Source organism: Polistes fuscatus, unplaced genomic scaffold (genome assembly GCF_010416935.1).
Source record: "Polistes fuscatus isolate 324 unplaced genomic scaffold, CU_Pfus_HIC Scaffold3, whole genome shotgun sequence".
Lineage (NCBI taxonomy): Eukaryota > Metazoa > Arthropoda > Insecta > Hymenoptera > Vespidae > Polistes > Polistes fuscatus.
In genome coordinates this window covers 13,704,166-13,726,895 of record NW_025113107.1, presented here as the reverse complement: position 1 = coordinate 13,726,895, position 22,730 = coordinate 13,704,166, and the positions used below count along the sequence as shown (strand labels likewise).

Sequence of the window (22,730 nt, the reverse complement as noted above, 5' to 3'; positions counted from 1 at the left end):
TTCAGGCAAATATCAATGGAGAGTCCTCTGCCGCCAGTGACGGAAGCGTCGAATCAAGAAGCAGAAATCGAGAAGCGGTGATACGTTCGTCAGTAAATCCGTCGTTCGTATTAATTAATTAATTAATTAATTAATTAATTAAATAATTAATTAAAAACGGCAGCTGTGTGACAAGAGGTCGACGAAAACGAATGTCGATACGATACGAACCAACGAAAACCAATCATTCTTCCACGTTATTAATTATTATCGTCGATCTCTATCTCGCGTTGTGTCTTTTTCTTTCTTTCTTTTTTTTTTCTTTCTCTAATTTCGATAATAATAAGAAAAAAGTAAAAAATGTTAAACTGGAATTCGGTGCACGTGAGATGAACGTTCTTCGTTTATGGCAGGTTAGGGAAAAATAAAAACAGAAACAAACAAACAAACTATCCGTTTGTAACGAATTAGTTCGTAATTGTTGTTAGTTTTAATTCTTTCGTTGCGGGTTGTTGCATCGTTCCGTCAAAATTTCCGTTTCACGGAAAACCATTGCATTGAACAACCGATATATATATGAGTCGTTAAACGAGAAATGATTAAAGTAATTAATTAATAAAAGAAAAAAGAAACACAAACTCAGATAGTGATATATCGAATGATCGAAAAGTTTCTTCCGCGAGTTATAGTTTTGACGTATATAAAAAAAGAAAAAAAAACAAAAGAAAAGAAAAAAAAATTGACGATCAATGCGAGTTCATTAAAAATGAAATGAATTGATTGAATAATTAAATAAATTTCGTCGAGATCTAGGAAGACGCGCGTTATTGCTATGCAATCTTTAGAAAGTAGAAGATATTCTTGAATAATAATAAACACTTGATTAAAATATTTTATTCACAAATCCGCGCACGGTGCCGGTTAAAATGACGATGTTTTAAATGATGTCGTAAAAAAAAAAAGAAGAAGAAGAAGCAACGAACATGACAATTTGTTATCGAATATTAAATCTTTATCGGTTTGTATAAATTCGAAATTGATTGAAACCTTTCTCTATTTTCGTTTTCGATAGAAAAGAAAAAAAAAAAAAAACAAAATGAGCTTCGAACGTTATCGGTTGGGTATGACTAACCGTGCCAAAAAAAAAAAAGATGGGATTAATAAGAATCATCGTTGTGTGGTTAAATCTAACGAAAGGTATTGAGATTCTCTTTGATTAAAAAAATTTAAAAAACAATTTAAAAAAAAAGAATAAAAAAAAAGGAAAAAGCACTCGATTGGCCGGATTTAGAATTTGCACGATACGAAATAGTACTTTGTTATTAGAGATTAAGACGATGCGGAATATTCAAATGAGGATCGTAGGAACCATGTATATAATATTATATGTAAATATTGCATATAGTTTGCATTCGATTTCAATTAATATAGGGTTTCTCAAAGTGTAGCTGTGTGTGTTGTGTGCTGACCCTGTACAAGAATATCGTTAAAATTCGAGCCAACAAAATTCTCGAATGCGCGCAAATTGAAAATTCCCATTGGGCAATTATTACGCTCACGGAAAAGATAATATGTTAAATAGAAAGGGGTTGGCAAGTGGAAAACAAAGTTTTAGAAGCCCTCGGGATTAGAATACAAATTACTTCGGTATGTTTTACATTAGTCTAACGAAGTTACATTTATTTTTTCTTGGTTATTTTTTTGTTGTTGTTGTTAAAATCATTTTCAAGAGTCTCGATTAGAATTATTTGTTGGTATTATTATTATTATTATTATTATTATTATTATTATTATTATTATTATTTTATAGAATAGTTCTGGGTATCTATCGTGAAATCAATTGAATCTTTTTTTCTACGCACTGTGTTCGTATTTTACAAAAGGAAAAAAAAAATAGAAACATTGGACTCCGACAAAAATTATTCACGAAGAAAAATATACAACGATCCATTATATTTCGTAGAAGAGAAACGAAAAAAACGAAGAAGCTAATGTTCTTCGTGTCGCAATTTTTTGATTCGAACGATTAGGACGATTAATTGAATCACGTTGGCGTGTAATTAAAAAATTAAATTTAAAAAACAAACGATCTAACATAAGTGTGTTTGAACATTCCGAATTCGTTTAATAACGTTTATAATGAATCCATAGCTTTAAACAAAATCGCATCGATGAATTACTGTTTAATTATAAGAACCAAAAAAGAAGAAAAAAAAAAAGAAAAAGTAACTCTCCTCGTTAATTAGATTTAATCCTTAACGTTTAAAAACAAAACTTTTCTTCTTCAAATTATTGATCGATTATTCAACGAAGTAGAGAATGGAAACAAAAAAAAAGTAAAAATAAAACTAATAATAATATTAATATTTAATAATAATAATAATTATAGTGTTAATATAACAAATTTGCATGAGATGAACAAAACTTCTTCGTTGAAGGGTTAACGAAAAAAAAAAACAAAGAAAAAAAATTTACAAAAATGCCGTAGAAAAAGAGAAGAAAAAAAAAATACGAAAGAAATAATTTTACAAACTTTCTTCAAAAAGTAGATTATATCGTTGTCTTTTATTTTACTTTTTTTATTATTTTTTTTCTCTTTTATACGATTGTATGAAAATCTATTTCTTCTTCTATCACTCTCTCTCTCTCTCTCTCTCGCACTTTTCTTCGTCACAAATAACTTCTCTCTTTCTTATCTGAGAAATAAAAAATATTGCTAATCTTATATTTAGAACGGAAGCATCGATCGATGACGTACGTTTGAAGAGAAATAAAAAAAAAAAAAAAATTATATATATAAAACAAAAACAAAAAAAAAATAAAGCACCGATAGCTGGGGAGGATCAATAAAAAAGGGAAAGTAAAATTAAAGAAAAAAAAAAAAGCCAAGCTTTCACACGCCGTACAACAACCAATGGTGCTTAGCACACGACCAAGAGAGAATGGTGACCATAATAGAAACGTTGTACATAAAAAAGAAAAGGATTAGTGAGATAACAAAATAAAAACAAAACATGGATAAATGGGAAAGAGAAAAAATGATGATAGGGGAGGGGGGTGGTGGTATAAGAAAATGTAAAAAAAAAAAAAAAAAAATAAAGACTCGTGATTTAGTCGGACCTTATTAAGACCACGGGGGACCATAATACAAAAATGTGTGAATCTTAGCGAATAGCTTACGAAAGCTCGCGGACAGCGATCTCGAGTCATATCCTATTTAATAATCGATATTTACGATTAAAATGCATTTTTAATAATCTCACTTATTATATAATAATAATAATAATAAGAATATATTTACACACGAATGCGACCTGTGTAAAATTCTTGAAAATGTGTATACGCGTGATAAAAATAGAGAGAAGATATTTCTATTAAATATCGTTATAGAACAAAAAAAAAATAAAAATAAAATTATTTATAACGTTGTTTAAATTATCACATTCGTTAATATATATATATTTATATATATTTATTAAATATATTGATGTAGTTTATAATAATAGAATATATTAGGTTTAAAATAATTTGTCGAACACAATTTGTAGAAATGAATCGATCATTCGTCAATTGTTAAAATTATTGGAATTAGAATTCTCTATTTTGAAGAAATTTTATTTTGTATTTTTTGTTGTTTTGTTTGCGTTCGAATCCATGACACACGAATGCATTGATACTTGCACAGGTCGCACACCGAACGGGATCGATTCGCGAACGCTCGCTTAAATCAATCAACGAAAGCAAATTAAAAAGTAAATGTAATAGAATGAAAGTAATTTTTTTTTATTTTGTTTTTGTTGAACGCCTATCAATCAAAGCGATTTTTCTTTTGTCCAGAAACAAAAAAATGTAATCTCGAGTGACACGAGAAAATGAAAATTTGAGCGATCGTTCGCGAATATTTAGTCCCGTGGAAACGTTCTTACGGGTATTATTCAATCGATGATATTTAAGAGTTAATGACGAACAGAAACACAAAAAAAATCAGAACGAAGAAAAAGAAAAAAAAAGTACATTAAAAAAATGATATTTCAATCTATACATATTAGTTATTACGTCTGCGTATTAACAAATAAAATAAGGAAAAAAATAACCCAAAAAAAAAGGACAAAAAGAATTACGCGTTTGAAAAAAAAGAAAAAAAAAAAATTCTATACAAACGATTAACTCTAACCACGCATGTACATTTCAAATTCGTAGATGTCTCTTTCGAAAACGTTCTCCGAAGTCTTATTCTTATAAAATGCACAACATATTTTGTACGTTCTACTTAGATGAGCACTATCTTTCTAAACAAAAATCTTATTATATATATATATACACACATACACGCGTTAAACAAAAAAAAAATGAAACCAAGAAGAAGAAGAAGAAGAAAGATATTATATTATGCAAGATATATATAAACATGATTTGCGCGCATGTACGTGTGAAATATGAAATGAAAATTATATTTCCATGTTATATCATCGAGCGATTAGACGAATGCGACGACAAGTGTGTGTTAAAACGGTCTATTGTTATTATTATTATTTTATTATTTTTCTTTTTTTTTTATTACTTCTTTTTATATTTATTTAACTATACATTTTAATTAGTTCTTCTTTCCACGGGAGAATTTTTTTTTTCTTTTTTACTTGCCATATATTATTCTAACGTTATTTGTTTTTAATCGATCGTGTTGGAACGATACGTTTAACGGTGAATTATTTTTTTTTTATTCTACTTTCTTTGTCTCTTCTTTTTTTATTATATCTGTCTCGTTTGTTTCTAATAATCTATACTTGGTTTAAAAAAATATATAAATGAATATTTATTATGTTTTTTTGTTTCGAAAATATTTAGGTGTAACAATGAAATGAAAGTGATTTTCTATTCTTCTATTTGCTCGAATTATCATTTCAACGTTTGTCTACATCGAAATTTGTAATTTTAATTAGACCGTTCGTTGTATTGTATTGTTATCTCTTAATATATGAAGAAACGAAAGAATTACGAGAGTCAGGTGTGAGTTTAATTAGTTTTTTCTTTTTTTTTCTTTTTCAATCCAGTTTGTTTAGATACAAATTTGATTGCAAGGAAGGAAGCTGCTGCCGAAATTGATTTATCTTTACAATAGAAAAGGTACGTGCATATTGTTGATTAGAAATTAATCATTTTTATAACATTTACAGCACGGAATTCTTCATGAAAAAAATATCGCGTTTAAATGATTCAGAAATTAAAATAATTATTGACTGATATTAAATAATCAACGATATTCAATTTTAATTATAAATTCAATTCGTATCAAACTCCTGATGATATTCTCAATCCTCGAATTTTCATTTGATTCGGTTTATACCATTTGGATATCATTTCCATTGCAATCTCGATAGAATCACCTAAATTAAAAAGACAAAAGAAAATTAGAAATAAAAGAATTCGAATAAAATTCTGATACTCGACGTTCGAACCAATATTTTACAACAAATTTACAATCAATTTTTATATTATTTTTAAACGTTCATATATAATTTAATATTCTAAAAAAAAAGAGAAGATATAGTAAGGATAATTATTAAAAAAAAAAATAATATTTTGTTTACAATCTTCGTCGCGTATCAGAATTTTTGTATGCACTCGTGAAGTAAAAAAAAAAATAAAAATAAAAAACACAGAAGACATACTAACCTTTCGGTTGGTTCGAATAAATTTTGTTTGATTTAGTAAAAGGTTCCTCGACCTCGCGAAAAATCTTCTCATTGATTTCGGTAACGTTGAATTTGATTTTTCTCGACAAAGTATCGTCGAGAGCTTCGAGAAAAATTTTCCATCGTGGTTTGAAGTAATCGACGATTACCCCGGACCATTGTTTGTTAGCGTAATCTCTTATTTCACCGTTTGGTCCCCACAAAGTGATCTGATTTCTAGCATTGTATTCGAAAGATTTGATTTCCTTGAAATTACCAATTTCCGCCATTGCTTTTGCTGCTTCCAACCAATTGCCTAATAAAAAATCTTTACTCGATGCTAGAATCGTTTCGAGATCGTCAAATAATTCGAGCATCAACGTTGAATGCGATCTATTGTTAAACGATAAAAATAAATAATGAAAATAATTTGGCACATATGGTTTTTGATTTATATGATGAAAATATTTCAACCCGTGATTCGCGTTAAAGTTCGAAACGATACGATTGAAAAACAATAAACAAACAAATGTTTTATATTATCACCTAAGTGCTATGAGATTTTTTTGATTGAACGAATCAATCACGTCGATGTAAATTTGATCGGCTATCAATTGCAACGCTTGTCTCGTCAAATCTACCACGTCGTGTTTGTACAATGTACTGTTACATCTTCCAAATCGTGCCATCATGAAGGTATTCCAAGTATTAAAAAATTTCTCACGATCGTACCAAGTCTTAAAAAAAGAAAACAAAATAATTTCGTTGATTTAACAAGAAAATAAATAAATACATTCGAAGGATTGAATTAAAATCAGTTGAACTTTGTTCTCATTAGTAGGATGAAAGGAGGATTTTTTTTTTTTATTACCCAAAGGGAAAGTTTTAAACTCGGCCGTCTGGTAACAACGTATTTTCCTCTAATCCTTTGTAATCCGACATAATTATAAATACTTTTACCGAGATTTTTCCAAGCTGTTATGGCATACTCGTTCCATGCACCGTATCTACGAATAGCGTAATTTCCAAACCTAAAAATTGTTTCATTTCCAAATTGAACGATCTCGAAAACGAATCTAATAGAAATATTTAAGGTATAAAGAGTCATTTATTCACCATAAATCGAGATCAACGGGATCACGACGATAAGCCATTTCATTCATTAATTCGTAAATGACGTAATTTTGATTAATGCCTTCTGGTGTTAAACCTGTTCCTATCATTGTACTACCCGCCATATTTCTTCCTTCGAATACTTGCTATGAACATAAATTTAAATATAAATACTTTTTCGGTTCACAGAATTCATATGATTGTAGAAATATTTGATGGAATATTTTAAACAAAAACAAATGATAATAATATTAATATGTTTGAAAACAAATTTATGGAATCCTTAAAAAGTTTACGTGAAACTTTAGGATTCCGTGTAACACATCTACATCATATTTTTCTTTTTTGGCTCGTTTATTGTTAAATATTATTACAATTAATTCGTACTTACTTTATTAACAATCTCTGCCGAACCAAACATTCCCAAAGTACCACCAAAGTTATGCAACATACACCAAATAAATGGTTGACCATAATACGATTTTAATCTTCCGTATTGCGGAAATTGTTCCGACTGTAGATCCAATACTATCATTTTTCCCTGACAATTAGAAAATATTAGAGAAAACTTGACAAGATATTCTTGAATTTTGTCATTATTTATTAATTGTTTTTTGTTTTGTTTTTACTTACTATTGGAACCGAAGTTAAAAATGTTTTAACCCTGGGCTCGGTCCAGAAAGTGAATTCATGAACGAACAACCATCCTTGCATCAACCTTGACCAAAATTTTGTTCCAAAATTTTATATACTTATTTTTCATTTTATTTTCTTTAATATTTAATTGAATATATTTTGTGTTACCATATAGCTTGTGGATCTACGTTACTCATGACGGAAAATATCGATCTCGAAATATTTCCCAAATAAGTTAATTCACTGCTACCAGGTTCGTTTTCGTTAAAAGTATCGCAATTGTATATATGATCCGTTCCAAATTCTTCGATGTACTATAAAATGTTATATTTATATTATTGATTATTTTTGTATTTATTTATATTAACGTACTGTTTATATGTATTTATTTATATTAACGTACCGCACGTAAAAACATTTCACCGACAGTTTGAAACAGTTCATCCGTGGGATCCAATAAATAAGGACTGAAAATATAATCGTGAACATTATTTTAACGAAATGATTAATCGAATTAACTTTTCTTTTTGTTTTTTTATAAAAATAATATTTGCGTGTGTAATAATATAAATTATTCAATTTTACCAACAAAATCTGTCCTCGAATTTATTCCAGCTATCTATCTTGGTCATTTTGGCGTTTGGAAATAATCTGGCAAAGGCTCTTGGCACGTGGCCAGCGAAAGCAGGTAATACAGGGATTATTCCGAATCCTCTCATCCTTTGAAGGATACGATGTTGCAAACGTAAACTTTTGTAATGCCAATGAGCAGTCAATGGTCCACCAAATCCACGAATGTTACCCATCCTAGACCTTTCGTTCAAATAAAATCATTCCAATGATTTCTTTTTTCTTTTTTACAGAAGAAATGTCTTCTAATAAAAAAAAAAAAAAATGATTTTCTCACCAAGGTAAAAAAGCAGGACCACCAAAATGCTCGTCTATCTCATCTTTGGTTAAATTCAACTCGAGATAAACTCTTTCCCAGATTACTTCTTGCCCGATAAATGCTAAAGCTAAATTAATCCCATTAAGGGCCATCCAATCGAGATTTTCTTCCCATTGATCCCATTGCCACCAAACTGAACTATAACCCAACGTACATACGTTCTGATAATACCTAAATCTGAAAATTTGTAAAATAACATAAATTAACAATTGTCCTAGATTTTCTTCTCTAACACAACTATGCAAATATTTCGAATATTTAACCTATCGTTCGACGTAATTGTGACCCGAACATCCGGCAAAGTACGAGGTAACTCAATTTGATTTCCATCCCAGGAAATATGAACGTTGCAATAATTTTTTAAATAATAATGCAAACCCCATGCTACGGTCACTCCAGAAGTACCACGAATTTCTATTACACCAACATCATTTTTCTTTATCTAATAATTCAAATATTTATTTAAAATATTTATCATAATTCATTAATTATTTGAATCGTTTTTCAAATTAATAATCGATACCTGAAAAGTGTCTTTTTCCGATGGACCGAGATCAGGATCAACGTGAACATCGAACAAATGAACTAAATCCTTTCCCAATAATCTTTCAATCAAATCTTTCACTGTTTTTTCTTGAACCTCTGACGATGTTCTTGGTATCAAGTGTCCCAACGTATTCTGAAATCCTATTCACTTCGTCTGATAAAATCGACAAAACAAATGTACAATAATACGAACTATGAAATATTAAAATTATTAATTATTAATACAAATGAATTTTCAATCATTTCAATTAATTTTAATCATGGAAAATAAGAAAACAAATTAATGTTTCAATTTTAATATTTTTAAATTGCTATTATCATCGAAACAAATTAATTGTATACACAATGCACACATACACACACACACATATGTATATATATTTGTACTAACCGTCTTTTTTTAAATGTTGACTAGCACGAATTCCTGAAAGCAACGCGCAAAGACAGATCCATAAAATTATTGCGGTCATCTTGAACGATAACCGACGACTCTCGACTGTAGACTGGACTTATGATGAAAGAAAATGAAGTGGAACAGAGACGGGAAATAAAAGAAAGAAATTAGAGGGAGAGAGAGAGAGAAAGAGAGATAGGAACATATATATCATACAATTCTTATCTGACGAATGACGAATTGAATGATATTAAAACGATGCAAGTACACATTCTCAGACTCAGTGATAAAGATTTCTGTCTCTTTCTAATCTTATTTATTATTCATTCTACCGTGTCTGTCTTTCTCTCTTACATTAGTTCATTCAGATCAATCAACAAGAAGAAACCAAATGGATACATTTGAACGCTAATCAACGTATTATATCATCTTCGTATTACATTCTTACAAATAAAATTGATCTTTTATCTTTTGGATATATAATTTTAAATTCGTTCGATTGAATATTATTTATTATTTTTAAAAATTGTTATTACGTATATTTAATACGAATAATTTTTGTTTTTCCTTGCAACGAGGCACTTTATTTTTCGGACGCATAATCGAATAAATTCGTGTATTTTTTTTTTCGTTTTGTTAAGGAACAAAAGATACAGATTTTCCATCGTGATATTTGTGAATATCAGTTTAAATGTAATAATCTTCTACTATGATAAGTAAAACCTACATAAAATAACACATCAGTAAGTTTTAATTGTCAAGTGTCAAGGTGTTAAATTTATTTAAAAACAAAATTAGTTTTTTACTTTGTGTGTGCTTGTTGTCCGATAATGTATTCTTCTCAACATTGTCTAAATAGCATTTGGTATTCTATAAAATACCTAAATATTACATACAATGCCTAGGAAAAGTTCGTAACTATATTTTTCTATTTCATACATTGCCTAAAAAACGTCTGGCATTTCTCCACTTTTATATAAAAATTTCCCATATATATATATAAAAAAAGAAAAAAAGGAAATATGATACAGATAACAACCACTATAAATTATTTTTGATTCAACGAGTGCGCTTCAACGAGTTTATAATATCATTATTTCAACATTTTGTATTTTCTATTTTTCTATATAATAGTAGCTTTTTTATATATTTGTAGATTATTGTCGCGTTATTATCGTCTATTTTTATTTTTTTATTATTTTAACAAATCGAGAGGTCGATATATTATTTAATTTAATTGTTAAGAAGATGATTTGTGCGGATCAAAAGTTTCAAATAGTTGATTTGAAAAATCAACTAAAATTCAAAATTTCGTGATTATACGATCAGAATGTTTAGGAACTTTTGATTCGGCATATATATTTTTACGAACACATTTAAGATTTTGTTTCAACGAAGCGACCATACATAGATGGAATAAAATTACTATTGAAGAAAGGCACGCTTTCAAATATCGATCTCAAGCTGAACACATTTTAAATCTCGATTTCTTGACCATTAGAAATTTTCAAATTTTCCGTATCCTCTGGTACGTGAACAAATACATCATCTTTAAGTTTAACACGACCAGTGATGTACAATCCACAATAGATTCCCAGTATCGGTGCTGTTCCATCAACCGAAACCCTTTCCGGATCCGTTTGTTTTCGGAGACTAAAATAAAAACGATATCATTATATTAATATTAATTCCAATTAATTCATAAACAAATGATTTATTTATCATAACTAACGAGTATAAAGTCTTCATTGGTTCTTCTTTCGCAACATTACCGGTTTCTGGATCAACTTTGATCATTTTACACCTAGTATAATGAAATGAATTTAATCGTTCATTCGATTAATTAATTTTTTCTTGTCTTTCGTACCTTGGACAAGGTTTAACGTTTCTAATAATCGCACGATCACCTATTTTAATCCATTCCCAATTATCTTCAACAAATGGTTCATCGTTGGAGACAACGATATTCGGACGAAATTGTAAAGTTGGAACGGGTGTTTCCAAACGTTCGTTAAGTTTATCCAAAGATTTCGAAGTCATTAACATATAACTTGTAATATCTGAGAATAAGCCCTGTTTTCATAAAAAAAAAAAAATATTAAATATTTGTATCATAAATGCAATATTATACGGTCTAATCTGTTTTTTTTTTCAACTTACAGTGTCTTCGTCTCTAAGAGTATTATAAACTTTACTGAAACGTTCCCATGGACCTTTAGTAATTTCTCTTCGATCGTACAACGAATAGCCTAAACGTAAACCAGAATTCGTGCCGGTTAAAAATCTGCAATAATAATTAAAACGTTAATTGAAAAAAACATGACTTTTTAGATATTTATCTTATTGAGATGAATGTAATTGAATTTGTCAAGAAGTGTCAATGAACTTTTGATAAAATTGATTGATTGAAATATACGATTACCTCGATAACCATTCAGCAGGTTCCGGACCACAATCGATACATTTAACCGGTTCCCCCCACCACAACGAGCATTCAATGGCTGCAGAACTCTTTTCGGATTTCTCTGGTACTCTAAAGACGACACTAGGCATTCCTACAGCTTCTAATTTTACCTTGTACTCATCTACTGCAGATAAACTGACTAGAATCATCGTTGGATACTGTCTACCCGTTTGAAATTTCAATGTCTCTTCGTTGTACACCAGAAACATTCTGTCGAAAGATAATACGCGTTAAATTTAACAATAATTCAATGGATATTTATATGCACGAGTTAGAAATTATGTTTCTGTTTTTTTTTCTTTTTTTTGACACGTGCACTCGATTCATAAATATCGCATAGAACACATTTATTTTATCGGATTATATTTTCGATACGTTGAATAGAAAAAAAATCATATTGAATATGATAATATATTTTACATTAAATTACGATTAGATTAAAATTTTGTTCATTGGAATATGTGAGTCAGTCGTTAATACGAGCCCTTAGAATGGGTTAAATAAACAAAACTAAAATGATCGATTTTGAATTGTTATCTCACACGCGCGTTAATTAAACTATTATTATGATATACTTCTTACCTGTCTCTAAGTGTAAGCAAACCTTTTTCCTCTACGGATATCCCAAATTCCGTAAACTTACATTCGGTTATAGTCTTTCCTCGTCCTGATTTCAAAGGATAATAATAGAGTTCCTCGACCCGACCTACCTTGACCCATTTCAATTTAGGGATATCCAACTTCGTTTCTACCACACTTATCTCACTTTTCTTTTTTTTTTCAATTTGTAGATTTTGATCACAACCGTTGCTAATTTCGTGTAAATTCGTCTCGAGTTTTTTTTCACAACCGTTACTCGTTTCACGTGAATTTGTTTTACGTGCGGTTATTTGTTCACAACTATTACTACTAGTTTCTCGTGATATTTTCTCACTGGATTTTTTCCTTTTAGATTTTTCTGAAGAACTTTGACGTAAATTCCAATATACGATTCCAAGGAACATCGCAATGCCGCAGGTTATCACGATAGTCGAATTGTATTCCTGGTGAAAATAAATTTATCCTTCGGATTTATTTAATCGAATTCAAATACACGCCTATCTTTTTGAGAATCTAAAGGTTTTGTAAGTGAAACAAAAAAAATATGTAACGGATGATACGTGGTGTTTGGTTTTTTCTGCACGTAAAGTGAAATATTTATCAACGTTAACTTCCTACGATTTTGTAAACTTCAAATTCACGTTAAGTGACAAATGATTCAGAATTTCATTAACAGAGATACGTAACCACGAACAATACGCGATTACTAAACGGATAATTTAACATCAAACTATTTTAATCGAATCATAGTTAAATATAACTTTTAAAAATAATAACAATTGCGAATAGAATCAAGTTTTATTTTGACGAATAATTTTCGATACGACACATCCGCGCGTTGTTTTATTATTTATTTTTCGTCCAAGAATGACTGTATTTAATTGACGACAAAAAATCGTATTATCTTTTTAATGATAGCTTTGAAATATTAAAACAATAATTAAACTAAGACTCACCGATCCGAACATCTTGAAAAATTGTTCCGTCGAAATGTTCGTTTTGTCGAGTAATATCAAATTAAAATAATCAAATAATTTGTAGAGATATTGTTTTATGACGACGTACACTCGCGAATACGAATCTCGCGCACACAAAACCGTTCAAGATTATGCAATAGCACGTATGTGCAGATATTATGGGTTATCTGTTAAGAAAATCCGGTTCAAAGAATTTCACCAGTAGTTCATCTAGCGAGAATTACATGACAACTTACTACTACTTTACTACTACTACTACTACTACTACTACTATTGATATTAAAATCTACCAATACTATTGCGAATATTCTCGTAGCGAAAAATAACGAGGAGAAACGAAAAGAAACGAACGAGAGAAGAGGAATAAAACGATCTTGCGCTCTCGAAGTTTCCTCGTACACTGACATGAGAGAAAAATACATCTACGTTGATTCAGCTTAATATAAAAAGATAAGTAGAAGATGAGCATATTTTTTTTTTATCCACACTCCTCTTCTAATATTCTATTTTTATTCCTTCTATAGATTCTATTTTAAGAGACGATAATTGTTTTTTCATTCGTACGATAATAAAATAAATCCTAACCATAAGTGTTTTAATCTAACCGTGTTAATTCTCGTGTTAAACGACGATTATGGTATATATAATATAACGAATATATAATTATAATATATATAATATAACGAATAATTTCTAAATCCGTTGTTTATGAGGATTAAAAATTGATAAGAAGGATCGCGAATGATTTAGGTTTAATATACAGTGATATATGTCCATAATTATGAAAGTGGTCTAAATCAAAATTAAAAAAAAAAATAAGTTTATTAGTTATTTTACACCACATTATTTGAAATGAAATGAATTCGATGTAATTTTCACGCGATATTGTCAAAAATAAACCAGGGATAGTGTTTGTTATTTCAATATTATATAGAATTCGAAACAAGAAATATATATGACTTAGACCACTTTTATAATTATGGGCACATATATTTAATCTATTTTATTTAATTTCGAATAAATAATACGTGAAAGTTTTTTTTGAATAATAACTTTAATTTTTTCTATTTGAGATTAATATCAGAATATAAATTTGATAAACGATATAACAATATCTGTATCTCGATTGTTATGATATCTCTTTGATAAAATGTATGTATGGGTATATTGCATGACATCATTTAAGATATAACAACATGTTACTCGTAAATGTGAACTCGAAACATACGCCCGTCCAAACATATCTTTCAAAATATCTAATATTATAAATCCGTTTTCACAGTGTTACACGATATGTGTATTATAATATTGTCATTTAAATAGTTTGACAAATTATTTATGAAATCATTGTTCTATGATATAAAGCTTCATACTTATTTGTCTACAGCATTTGGAAGACGAATATTTATAACTATATATATATAGTTTCATTACTAAAAATTTATATATGAGTTGTCCGTGCAAAAGCTTCAACGATACTTTCATCAAAGTATCCAATTTCTAATTATCCGATTGTACTTATCAATAAAAAATGAACGATTAATGAAAAAAAAATATATATAAACGAATAACTGAATAGAAAAGACAATTTATTATGATGCACGTGATTTCAGTAATATTGAATCGAGTCTAAAGTTGTTTCGTATTTTAATACAAAAGTGAAATCAAATTTTGTTTCTATTAAAACTTTTTCAAATGACCGAGGTGTATCTTACAAATCAATATTTCCAAATAGAAGATTTGAATAAGATTAACAGAATTATTAGGATCCTGAAAAGGTTCCTAGATTTTTCTGTCAAAAAGTAACAAAGAAAAAGTTACGAAAAAACTATGTATACTTTCGAGCCAATCAATTATTTCTTACAAATAAAATGATTCGTAAATTTTAGTAAAGTTTTTAAAGAATAGCAGGCTTCACGTAATTAATATTAATTACATTGTTTTATAATGATTTCAATATTACTGATCATGTATTAATCATTCTTCTAATATCTCAATTCAGAGATTGTTTAGGATGCTAAGCAGGTGGGCAAGATTAGGTATATAATATTCGGGACGTTCTTGTATAAGATTTTGCGAATCGGCAAAACTATCAATACCACTACTGACGAATAACTTTTGAAAATCGCACATGGCAGCAAATTTCATGTCCTGATTTATTCTGAAAAAAAATATACGAATAAAATAAATTGTTTAATGCTAAAGATAGCAACAATAAAAATGAAGAAAAATGTTAGAAAAATTAGAAAAGAACTTACGAATCGCCAATGAACAAACACCGTTGCGGTTTGGTAATGTCGTAAAATTCAAAAATATAATTTCGCAAGATTTCGCTTGGTTTTCCAATAGCGATCGGTTTTCTGCCACTATTCTTGGTTATGATATCGGTCAGTGGACCTGGTCCTGCAAATTGTTACAAATGTTTTTACCAGGGGAGTCTATATTTTCATTGAAAATAAATAAACTATCCAAATAATTGTTAATCGTTGATATTTTACCTAATATCGTGGTACCATTTTGGCAAAGGATTAATTTGTCAACGGCACCGGTGATGTAAAGTACATCGGCACGTCTCAAACACGCTATAGCCAAATTCAAATGAGCCCAGTTGCAATTAGCATTGAAATCAGCGATAACTGCTTTCACAGATTTTCTATCGGAGAGTTCATCTAGGGTTGCTAATACATCGTTAGGATAAACTCTTGGTACCTAAATAATTCAAACAATTGCGTTATCGTTTGATCACGAATCGTAATACAAAATAATTATCGTAAGCTTACATTTTCATCCAATAATTCTATCCCGGCTTTCAACAGATCGCTTCGAAATGCATTCGAACCGATCGCATAAGCTTGGCCTTGAAAATTGATTTTCTTCAGATACCAGATAACCACTTTTGATAACGTGATCACTTGTTCCTGAAAATTAAAAATTCAATGTTAAGTTTGCCACAAAATTCAATGTCACCAAATATTTGTCTTCGTTTTAAGGTTTATTATTTGCGATCCGAAAAGACATTGAATTTATGATTATATTTACGAAACGTATATTTTACTTTCAAACTTTTTGGTACGAGACACACTCATTCAAATGTAAATTTGAACTATTGTGTCGTTTTACTTTTCCTTTACTCACAGCTATTCAATGCTACCAAAGAAAAAGTTATTTTATCCTTTAATTACAGTAAACAACACGCTGATTTAATTGGAATAAACAACACTCGGATTTTTTCTTTTTTTTTTTACAAATTTACAATCTAACGTGAATCTAATTAATTCTAATTAATTGAAATGTCACACACAAATACACACACATATAAATATTTGTATTTATTTATTATTATTATTATATTATATATTATTATAACATTTATATATATATATATATTATTATCAAAAAAAATTGGATTTTCTTTCGAAACGAATAGAATTGAAAAGAAAAAATATGTAAACAATTACAAAATATAATATTAATAAATAATATTATTCGAATAACTCACCTCGCAAGCTTCGAAACCTTTAAGACGAAGTTTTTCGCAAATGTTTTTAGTACCGGACGGATTGTTCGTTACGAAGAAAACCTTTTTTTTTAAACTTTGTAATTTGCTCAAAGTTTCTACGGTATTTTCCATGGGTGCATCGACGTGCCATAAAACACCTATAAACCACGATTAACGACAAAAATTAATATAAATAAATAATTCGAAATATTAGTTATTACAATAAATTTATATAATTTTATATAAGATAAATTGATTATATAATCTTGTAATTAGAAGAAGACAAAATTGAAGAAAATGATTTCACATATTACCGTCGCAATCCGAAAAGATGACATCGAATGAGTCGAGAAATGTCAAAAGTTCGTCCTTGCTCGCGGTTCTCAGATCCTTCGTCGCTTTTGGCATGATGATAAACGTATTCGAAGATTTGTAATTGAGAAAAGAAAAAAAAAGGATCCCTCAGCCCCGAAATAAAAAGTCTCAAAATATGATCAAAAAATCTCTAAAATGAAGCCAAAAAAAAGAGAGAGAGAGACAGAGAGTGTGGTGAAAAACCGATAAAACTTCGATCTTCGAACCCTTTCGTCCTTCCTTATCAAAAACAAAAAAGAAACAAAAGAACGAACAAAAATAAATATCTAAATTCCGGGAGTATGCGTGTTATACACTACTGTCAGTTGCGCACGCGTACACTTTGTGTAATTAGTCGTTATCGTCGTTCTCGTTCTCCTCGTCGTCGTCGTCGTCGTCGTCGTCGTCGTTGTGAAATTATCGATTCACAAATAAATCAGTTGAAAAATGAATAATAGTAAATGTTTACACCGAAGTCAATTTATACGTGCAGACGGTTACGCGAAGATACTTGAACTGAGAGAAATCTGCCGGTCCTTTTCTATACCTTCATGCAGTTCCCCCTACCCCACCTAATCCTCCTCCCTGTACCCCTTGTCATCGTCCTTGTTTCAATTTTCAACGTCATAACTAACCTCTCATTACCAAATTTTCACATTCCTCATATTCCTCATATTCCTCCTGAATATGTTTATAATAATAAACTGATTAGAAAGTTGATTAAAAAAAATGTCGTAGAGGAAGTAAACATCATTGTTTCGTTGACGGATAAACTTAAATATTTATCTCGATCTCTTATTTACTAATTCCTTCGATTTCTGATTGTTATTAGATTCGTTGTTAAATAAATTCGTATGAACAACGTTAGGTGGCAATTTGAAGAGATTATGATAATGCTTGTTTGATACCTGGTATCACTGACTATCGTTAGACGTTACTTTCACTTATTGTTAGCAAATGTTATTTTGCGCATGCTCCAGGAACGTACTGTGATAATCGGTTTTTACTCTTGTCCTTCGATTATGCAAATAACGAATGGGAGATATTATCATTGATAAACATATTATTAATAATTTTCGTAATACACGAAAACCGGTTTTTCAAGAAAAGTACCAAGGGATTTTGATGACATATGAGAGATGAGGATTAGTCTGGCAAAATAAAAGGATAGATATTTTTATTAAGTTTCCAGATAAAATCAGAAAAGGAAATGAAAAGTAGAGTATCAGATATAGTCGGTTTGTTTACTTGATATTAGTTGTTTTGGATATAAATAAATATTTCAATTCTTGTTCGAATCATTTGTTACACAAGGCCCGAATGAAAAGTTTTAAACGTGTATTACATATAAATATTATATAATATATAAACGGAATATTAAACTCATATCATAAAAAATGAGATAATGTTAAACGAGGAAGAACATTTAAGTAGACAAAAGTTAGAATATTAGAATATTATTATTATTATTTTTTTTTTAAGAATTTGTCATATTATTATTCGATCGTAATAATTGTTTTCGTAATTTATTTTTATTATTAATAAAATGTAACCTCGAATTTTGATGTTCTTTGTCATATAAATCGTGACGTAATCATTTTCGTTACACACGTCTCTTGTGACAAAAAATCTATATTTCATCTTTTCTTTTTTCTTTTTTCCAAGTATGAGTCTCGCGTCAATACAAAAGGGAAATACGTAAAAGTAGAATAGGATGGATGACCCGTGGGTTCACGGGCTTCTTTTGTAAATCGATCGACGTAATGATATTATAATACTTTTGAAAAAAGCGCATTTCTATAAAACCGAACATTGTCGTAGAAAAAAAATCCAAGAAATTATTGTATCCAATATTTTAAAAAATAACTTCCCATGTAATACTGTTCAAAAATTAATGTCAAATATTTCGAGGGTTTCCTCGTTTCGAGAAAATAATTACGAATTTATCGCGAAATATGACACACAGTCTAATCCATTTTGCGGTTTAACAAATGCAAATTCAGACAAAGAAAATGATTCATAAAAAATTTTTATGGTCAAGGAAGTATCTCATAATATTATTTTCTACATTCATGCAACTAAAAACAGTGAACAGAATGATCAAGTTTTTTTTGCTATGTCTGTACACGAGTATTACGTTATCTTCGGTTGATTTTATTTTTTTTTATATTCTAATAATAGATAACAGATAACAGTTTTTTATCATTTCGCATATGAAATATTCATGAATTTTAAACAGTATGTTAAAAAACAAACTTATTCATTTAAATGAGAAATATTAATGGTAAAATGCAGAAGAATGAATTGTAGGTATATATACCTTATACAATTAAAAATTTATTGTCTCAGGAATTTGTAATGATCATCTAACGCGTTTGGGTTAATAGAATTTCAATTTATTAAGTTTTTTTCCTAGCCGTCAGTGTCTTGATTCTCATTTACAAAGGTATTATATGGCTGTAGCGATTATAACTGATAAATGATAATAATTACAATAGTAATAATAATAATAATAATAAGAAGAAGAAGAAGAATAAGAAGAATAAAAAAAAAATTACATATAATAATTATAATCTTAATATAATAATAATAATAATAAAAATCATCTCATCATCATCGTAAAAAAAGAAAAAGAATAATGGCAATAATATTCGTTAATCAATGATATAATTAAAAATTATCATTCTTTTCACGCGTACAACTAATATATTATTATATATATATATATATATATAATTAGTAAATAATTAAGAATATATATATATTTTTAATCGAGATAATCGCAATCGTGCAAAAATCGTTTCTGCCTTCTCACACACACACACACACACACATATACACATACAAACACGAACATACATTCAAAGTTGACGCATATACTCTCTCTCTCTCTCTTTCTCTTTCTTTCTCTCTCACTCTTGAAAAAAATCTTTATTTAATTACTTACTTCACAGTGTCGTAAAAATGACTAAAATCGACAACGCAACACGTTTCCCTATTTTTTACAAGCTGACTAGACAAAACAAAAGTGAACCCTTGTTCTTCCTCCCCTCTCCCTCTCCTCGACACGCCTCCCCCTTTCGCGTTTATTTTGTATTATTCATTCGAAATCAATTCCACTTTCTATATGGAAAGAAGAGAGAAGACAGGAAAATTAATGAACCTCTTTTCCTAAAAATCTATGAGACATTTTTTATTTCTTTTTTTTTTTCCTTTCGTTTTCGTTCGCGTTAGTTTTTTCTCAACAAATCTTTTTTTGTGTTCTCCCTTTTTTTTATGTGTTTTCCATTTTATTTATTTATTTATTTATTTATTTATCGTTTTATTCTCATTGGATTACCTCGAAAAAATTCCATTCTAATATCTAATATCTAATTGCAAGTATTACGCTAGGAGAAAAACTCTTGTATTGCTTTTAATCCTCGCTCGCGATATATATGGGGGAATACTGCAAAAAACGGCAGTGTTGGACGCGATACTAGTTTATGGTATTTTCTCTCTCTCTCTCTCTCTCTCATTTTTTCTTTCATTTTTGTCCCTTTTTATTTGTTCTTTTCATATATATGACGAATCGTTGCATCTATATAAATTGAATAAAAATTTAATAGAATTATTATTATCGATGATGCGTAAATACGTACCAATCATTGTGATATAATAAATAAATATATTATTAAAATTAGATCTCACTATTAATTGTAGAAAACGTTGTCTTCCATCTTTCCGTATAAACCGGGTGTCTCTTTTTTAATTTTTTAATACATGTAATTCAAGAAACTCTTGTGCAGTTTTTTTGTTCTCTAAATTTCAGACACCCCGTATAATGTTTAAATTGTTTAATCAACGTTCCGTCGAAGAGAACGGTTTTTTTTTCCTTTTACAAACGTTTCAATGAAAATAAAAAGAAAAATATATATAGGAATTTGTTTAGTCGGGACGTATAAAGATTTAGGACGAAACGGTTAGAATGAAATAAATGTTGTATCAAAAAAATCATGTCATCTCTAATCTTTCTTTCGTCTATTAAGTCAAACGGGCTCAATTAATTTGGGCTTCTAAGTAGTAGTGCCGATAGGTAATTAATACTTATATATTGTTAATGTAATTTATATTTAAGAGATTAATAGAGTCATTGGTAATAAACAGTGTAACGATAGCATAACGATAGTGTAGTAGTTCGGAATTTGAAACTGTAACTAGTCAACACTTTTTCATTTTTATCTTGTCATCTCATCTCGTAAGAATTTAACGTAAACTCGTTCTTACTCTGTTTTTATCGTTTAATCGTTGTAAGTAGTCATTTGTTATTAATTAGTATATTTTCTTGGTAATAGTAATAATCATAATCATAATCATAATCATAATCATAATCATAATAATAATAATAATAATAATAATAATAATTATATTAGTAATATTTAATAGTACTCCTTGGTGTATAATAATTGTAGGCATCGCTAATATTAATCACTTTAAATGATTTTTGTGTGTGTTGTAGTAATTCTAATGTATACTTGTAACTCACTCGTAACATTTCTCTCTCTCTCTCTCTCTCTCTCGGTAAATATTAATTAACAATCAATGAACTCTCGTATTTAATACGCACCTATTTCATTCGTTAAACATTAGATAACGCTACGAGATAAGCCACCTGAATTCTTCGATACCCATCGACAGACATATTTTTTTTTTAATACTCAACTAACGGATTACGGAGGATTTGCATTTTTTTTTTCGTTTTGTTTTGTTTTTTTTCTATTCGCCATATTTCGGCTGACCAATCTCGTCGCGATTGAAAAATGAACTTCAGTGAAATTTTGTTCGATCTACCACCCTCCAACTCTTTTCCCCACCTCTCCTAGATTCCCCCCCCTTCCTATTTTATTTTTATTTATCTAATCTACCTACCTGAAACAACACGCTCGGATACACGCACAAAAATAATAATCAAATTTTCTTTCCCGTTTCGTCCATCATCTTTCTTTTAATTTTTTCATACAGGCTTCCTTTTTTTTACCCATATGAAAGAAAGAAAAAAGAAAATTCGTCGTTCGTGGCCCTTCGTTTCTCTTTTTCTTTTTTTTTCTTTTCCTGTAATTGCTGTAGTTGTTTTTCCGGTCTTCTCTCTCACTTTCATTTCTTCTCGTTAAATAAACTTTATTTTTTTTGATAATATACTTACACGATAATATATCGAATAATACGAGTATGCCATATGTATCATCTGTTTATAATTTAATCGTTTTTTTATACTTTATGTTTTTTTTTATTATTATTAATTCTGTTCTTTTTCTTTTTCTTTTTACTCGCGATCAAAGAAACATACCCGGATCATACACAACGGCATGCACACACACACACACATACACACACATACATACACATACGTAACCGCACGCACGTAAACGTTAATAGGTAGGTAAATTCGTACGAGGGTTTCACAAACATTCATACGTTTTACACGCAAGGCAGATATGCACGTTTCATTCACCCTTCAATTTCGCGATTAATAACAATCCCCTTCGTTTAATCGACGAAGGATTGATT

The 22,730-nt window shown here is 29.2% G+C and overlaps 4 protein-coding genes across 5 annotated transcripts in view; 1 reads left to right on the top strand and 3 right to left on the bottom strand.

The window, feature by feature from the left end:
- The window catches only part of LOC122520104 (serine/threonine-protein kinase STE20), a 73,696-nt gene extending 71,256 nt beyond the window's left edge, over positions 1-2,440 (top strand). Inside the window, exon 11 of the mRNA XM_043640061.1 lies at positions 6-2,440. Coding sequence (XP_043495996.1) covers positions 6-81 — 76 coding nt within the window. The 3' untranslated portion in view covers positions 82-2,440. The remainder of the gene's footprint in view (positions 1-5) is intronic.
- Positions 2,441-5,219: 2,779 nt separating this feature from the next.
- Positions 5,220-9,430, bottom strand: LOC122519396 (alpha-N-acetylglucosaminidase). Its single transcript, XM_043638801.1, has 14 exons — positions 9,287-9,430; positions 8,873-9,036; positions 8,613-8,791; positions 8,308-8,526; positions 7,986-8,213; positions 7,804-7,867; positions 7,569-7,714; positions 7,398-7,482; positions 7,156-7,305; positions 6,768-6,910; positions 6,523-6,682; positions 6,198-6,388; positions 5,653-6,044; positions 5,220-5,363 (listed from the first exon to the last, which is right to left on the bottom strand). Exons 1-14 carry the CDS (start codon positions 9,363-9,365, stop codon positions 5,269-5,271), a joined length of 2,295 nt encoding a protein of 764 aa, XP_043494736.1. The 5' UTR covers positions 9,366-9,430; the 3' UTR covers positions 5,220-5,268.
- A 158-nt stretch (positions 9,431-9,588) lies between these two features.
- LOC122519398 (mitochondrial amidoxime-reducing component 1-like) lies at positions 9,589-13,885 on the bottom strand. 2 transcript variants are annotated; one of them, XM_043638802.1, is made up of 8 exons: positions 13,310-13,881; positions 12,336-12,796; positions 11,712-11,963; positions 11,450-11,573; positions 11,157-11,362; positions 11,022-11,093; positions 10,096-10,942; positions 9,589-10,012 (listed from the first exon to the last, which is right to left on the bottom strand). In XM_043638802.1, the coding sequence occupies exons 1-7, from the start codon at positions 13,319-13,321 to the stop codon at positions 10,765-10,767; spliced, it is 1,305 nt and encodes a 434-aa protein (XP_043494737.1). In that variant the 5' UTR covers positions 13,322-13,881; the 3' UTR covers positions 9,589-10,012; positions 10,096-10,764. The 2 variants fall into 2 exon arrangements, with proteins under 2 accessions (XP_043494737.1, XP_043494738.1); XM_043638803.1 differs by lacking the exon at positions 11,022-11,093 and having other exon boundaries at positions 13,310-13,885.
- A 569-nt stretch (positions 13,886-14,454) lies between these two features.
- Positions 14,455-17,254, bottom strand: LOC122519774 (4-nitrophenylphosphatase-like). The gene is made up of 6 exons (XM_043639459.1): positions 17,144-17,254; positions 16,830-16,987; positions 16,111-16,248; positions 15,829-16,039; positions 15,589-15,733; positions 14,455-15,491 (listed from the first exon to the last, which is right to left on the bottom strand). Exons 1-6 carry the CDS (start codon positions 17,235-17,237, stop codon positions 15,329-15,331), a joined length of 909 nt encoding a protein of 302 aa, XP_043495394.1. The 5' UTR covers positions 17,238-17,254; the 3' UTR covers positions 14,455-15,328.
- Positions 17,255-22,730: the final 5,476 nt, after the last annotated feature.

Excerpts from the sequence above, each read along its gene's own strand:
- LOC122519774 (XM_043639459.1), bottom strand. The coding sequence starts at position 17,237 with ATGCCAAAAGCGACGAAGGATCTGAGAACCGCGAGCAAGGACGAACTT. Across the intron at positions 16,040-16,110 it reads TAGAATTATTGGATGAAAAT|GTACCAAGAGTTTATCCTAA; the intron begins GTAAGCTTACGA and ends TGAATTATTTAG. Across the intron at positions 15,734-15,828 it reads AAATGGTACCACGATATTAG|GACCAGGTCCACTGACCGAT; the intron begins GTAAAATATCAA and ends AACAATTTGCAG.
- LOC122519396 (XM_043638801.1), bottom strand. The coding sequence starts at position 9,365 with ATGACCGCAATAATTTTATGGATCTGTCTTTGCGCGTTGCTTTCAGGA. Across the intron at positions 8,792-8,872 it reads CGGAAAAAGACACTTTTCAG|ATAAAGAAAAATGATGTTGG; the intron begins GTATCGATTATT and ends TTGAATTATTAG. Across the intron at positions 6,911-7,155 it reads CGGCAGAGATTGTTAATAAA|CAAGTATTCGAAGGAAGAAA; the intron begins GTAAGTACGAAT and ends TTATGTTCATAG.
- LOC122519398 (XM_043638802.1), bottom strand. Across the intron at positions 11,363-11,449 it reads CTCTTAGAGACGAAGACACT|GGCTTATTCTCAGATATTAC; the intron begins GTAAGTTGAAAA and ends TTATGAAAACAG. Across the intron at positions 10,943-11,021 it reads CCAATGAAGACTTTATACTC|TCTCCGAAAACAAACGGATC; the intron begins GTTAGTTATGAT and ends TTTTTATTTTAG.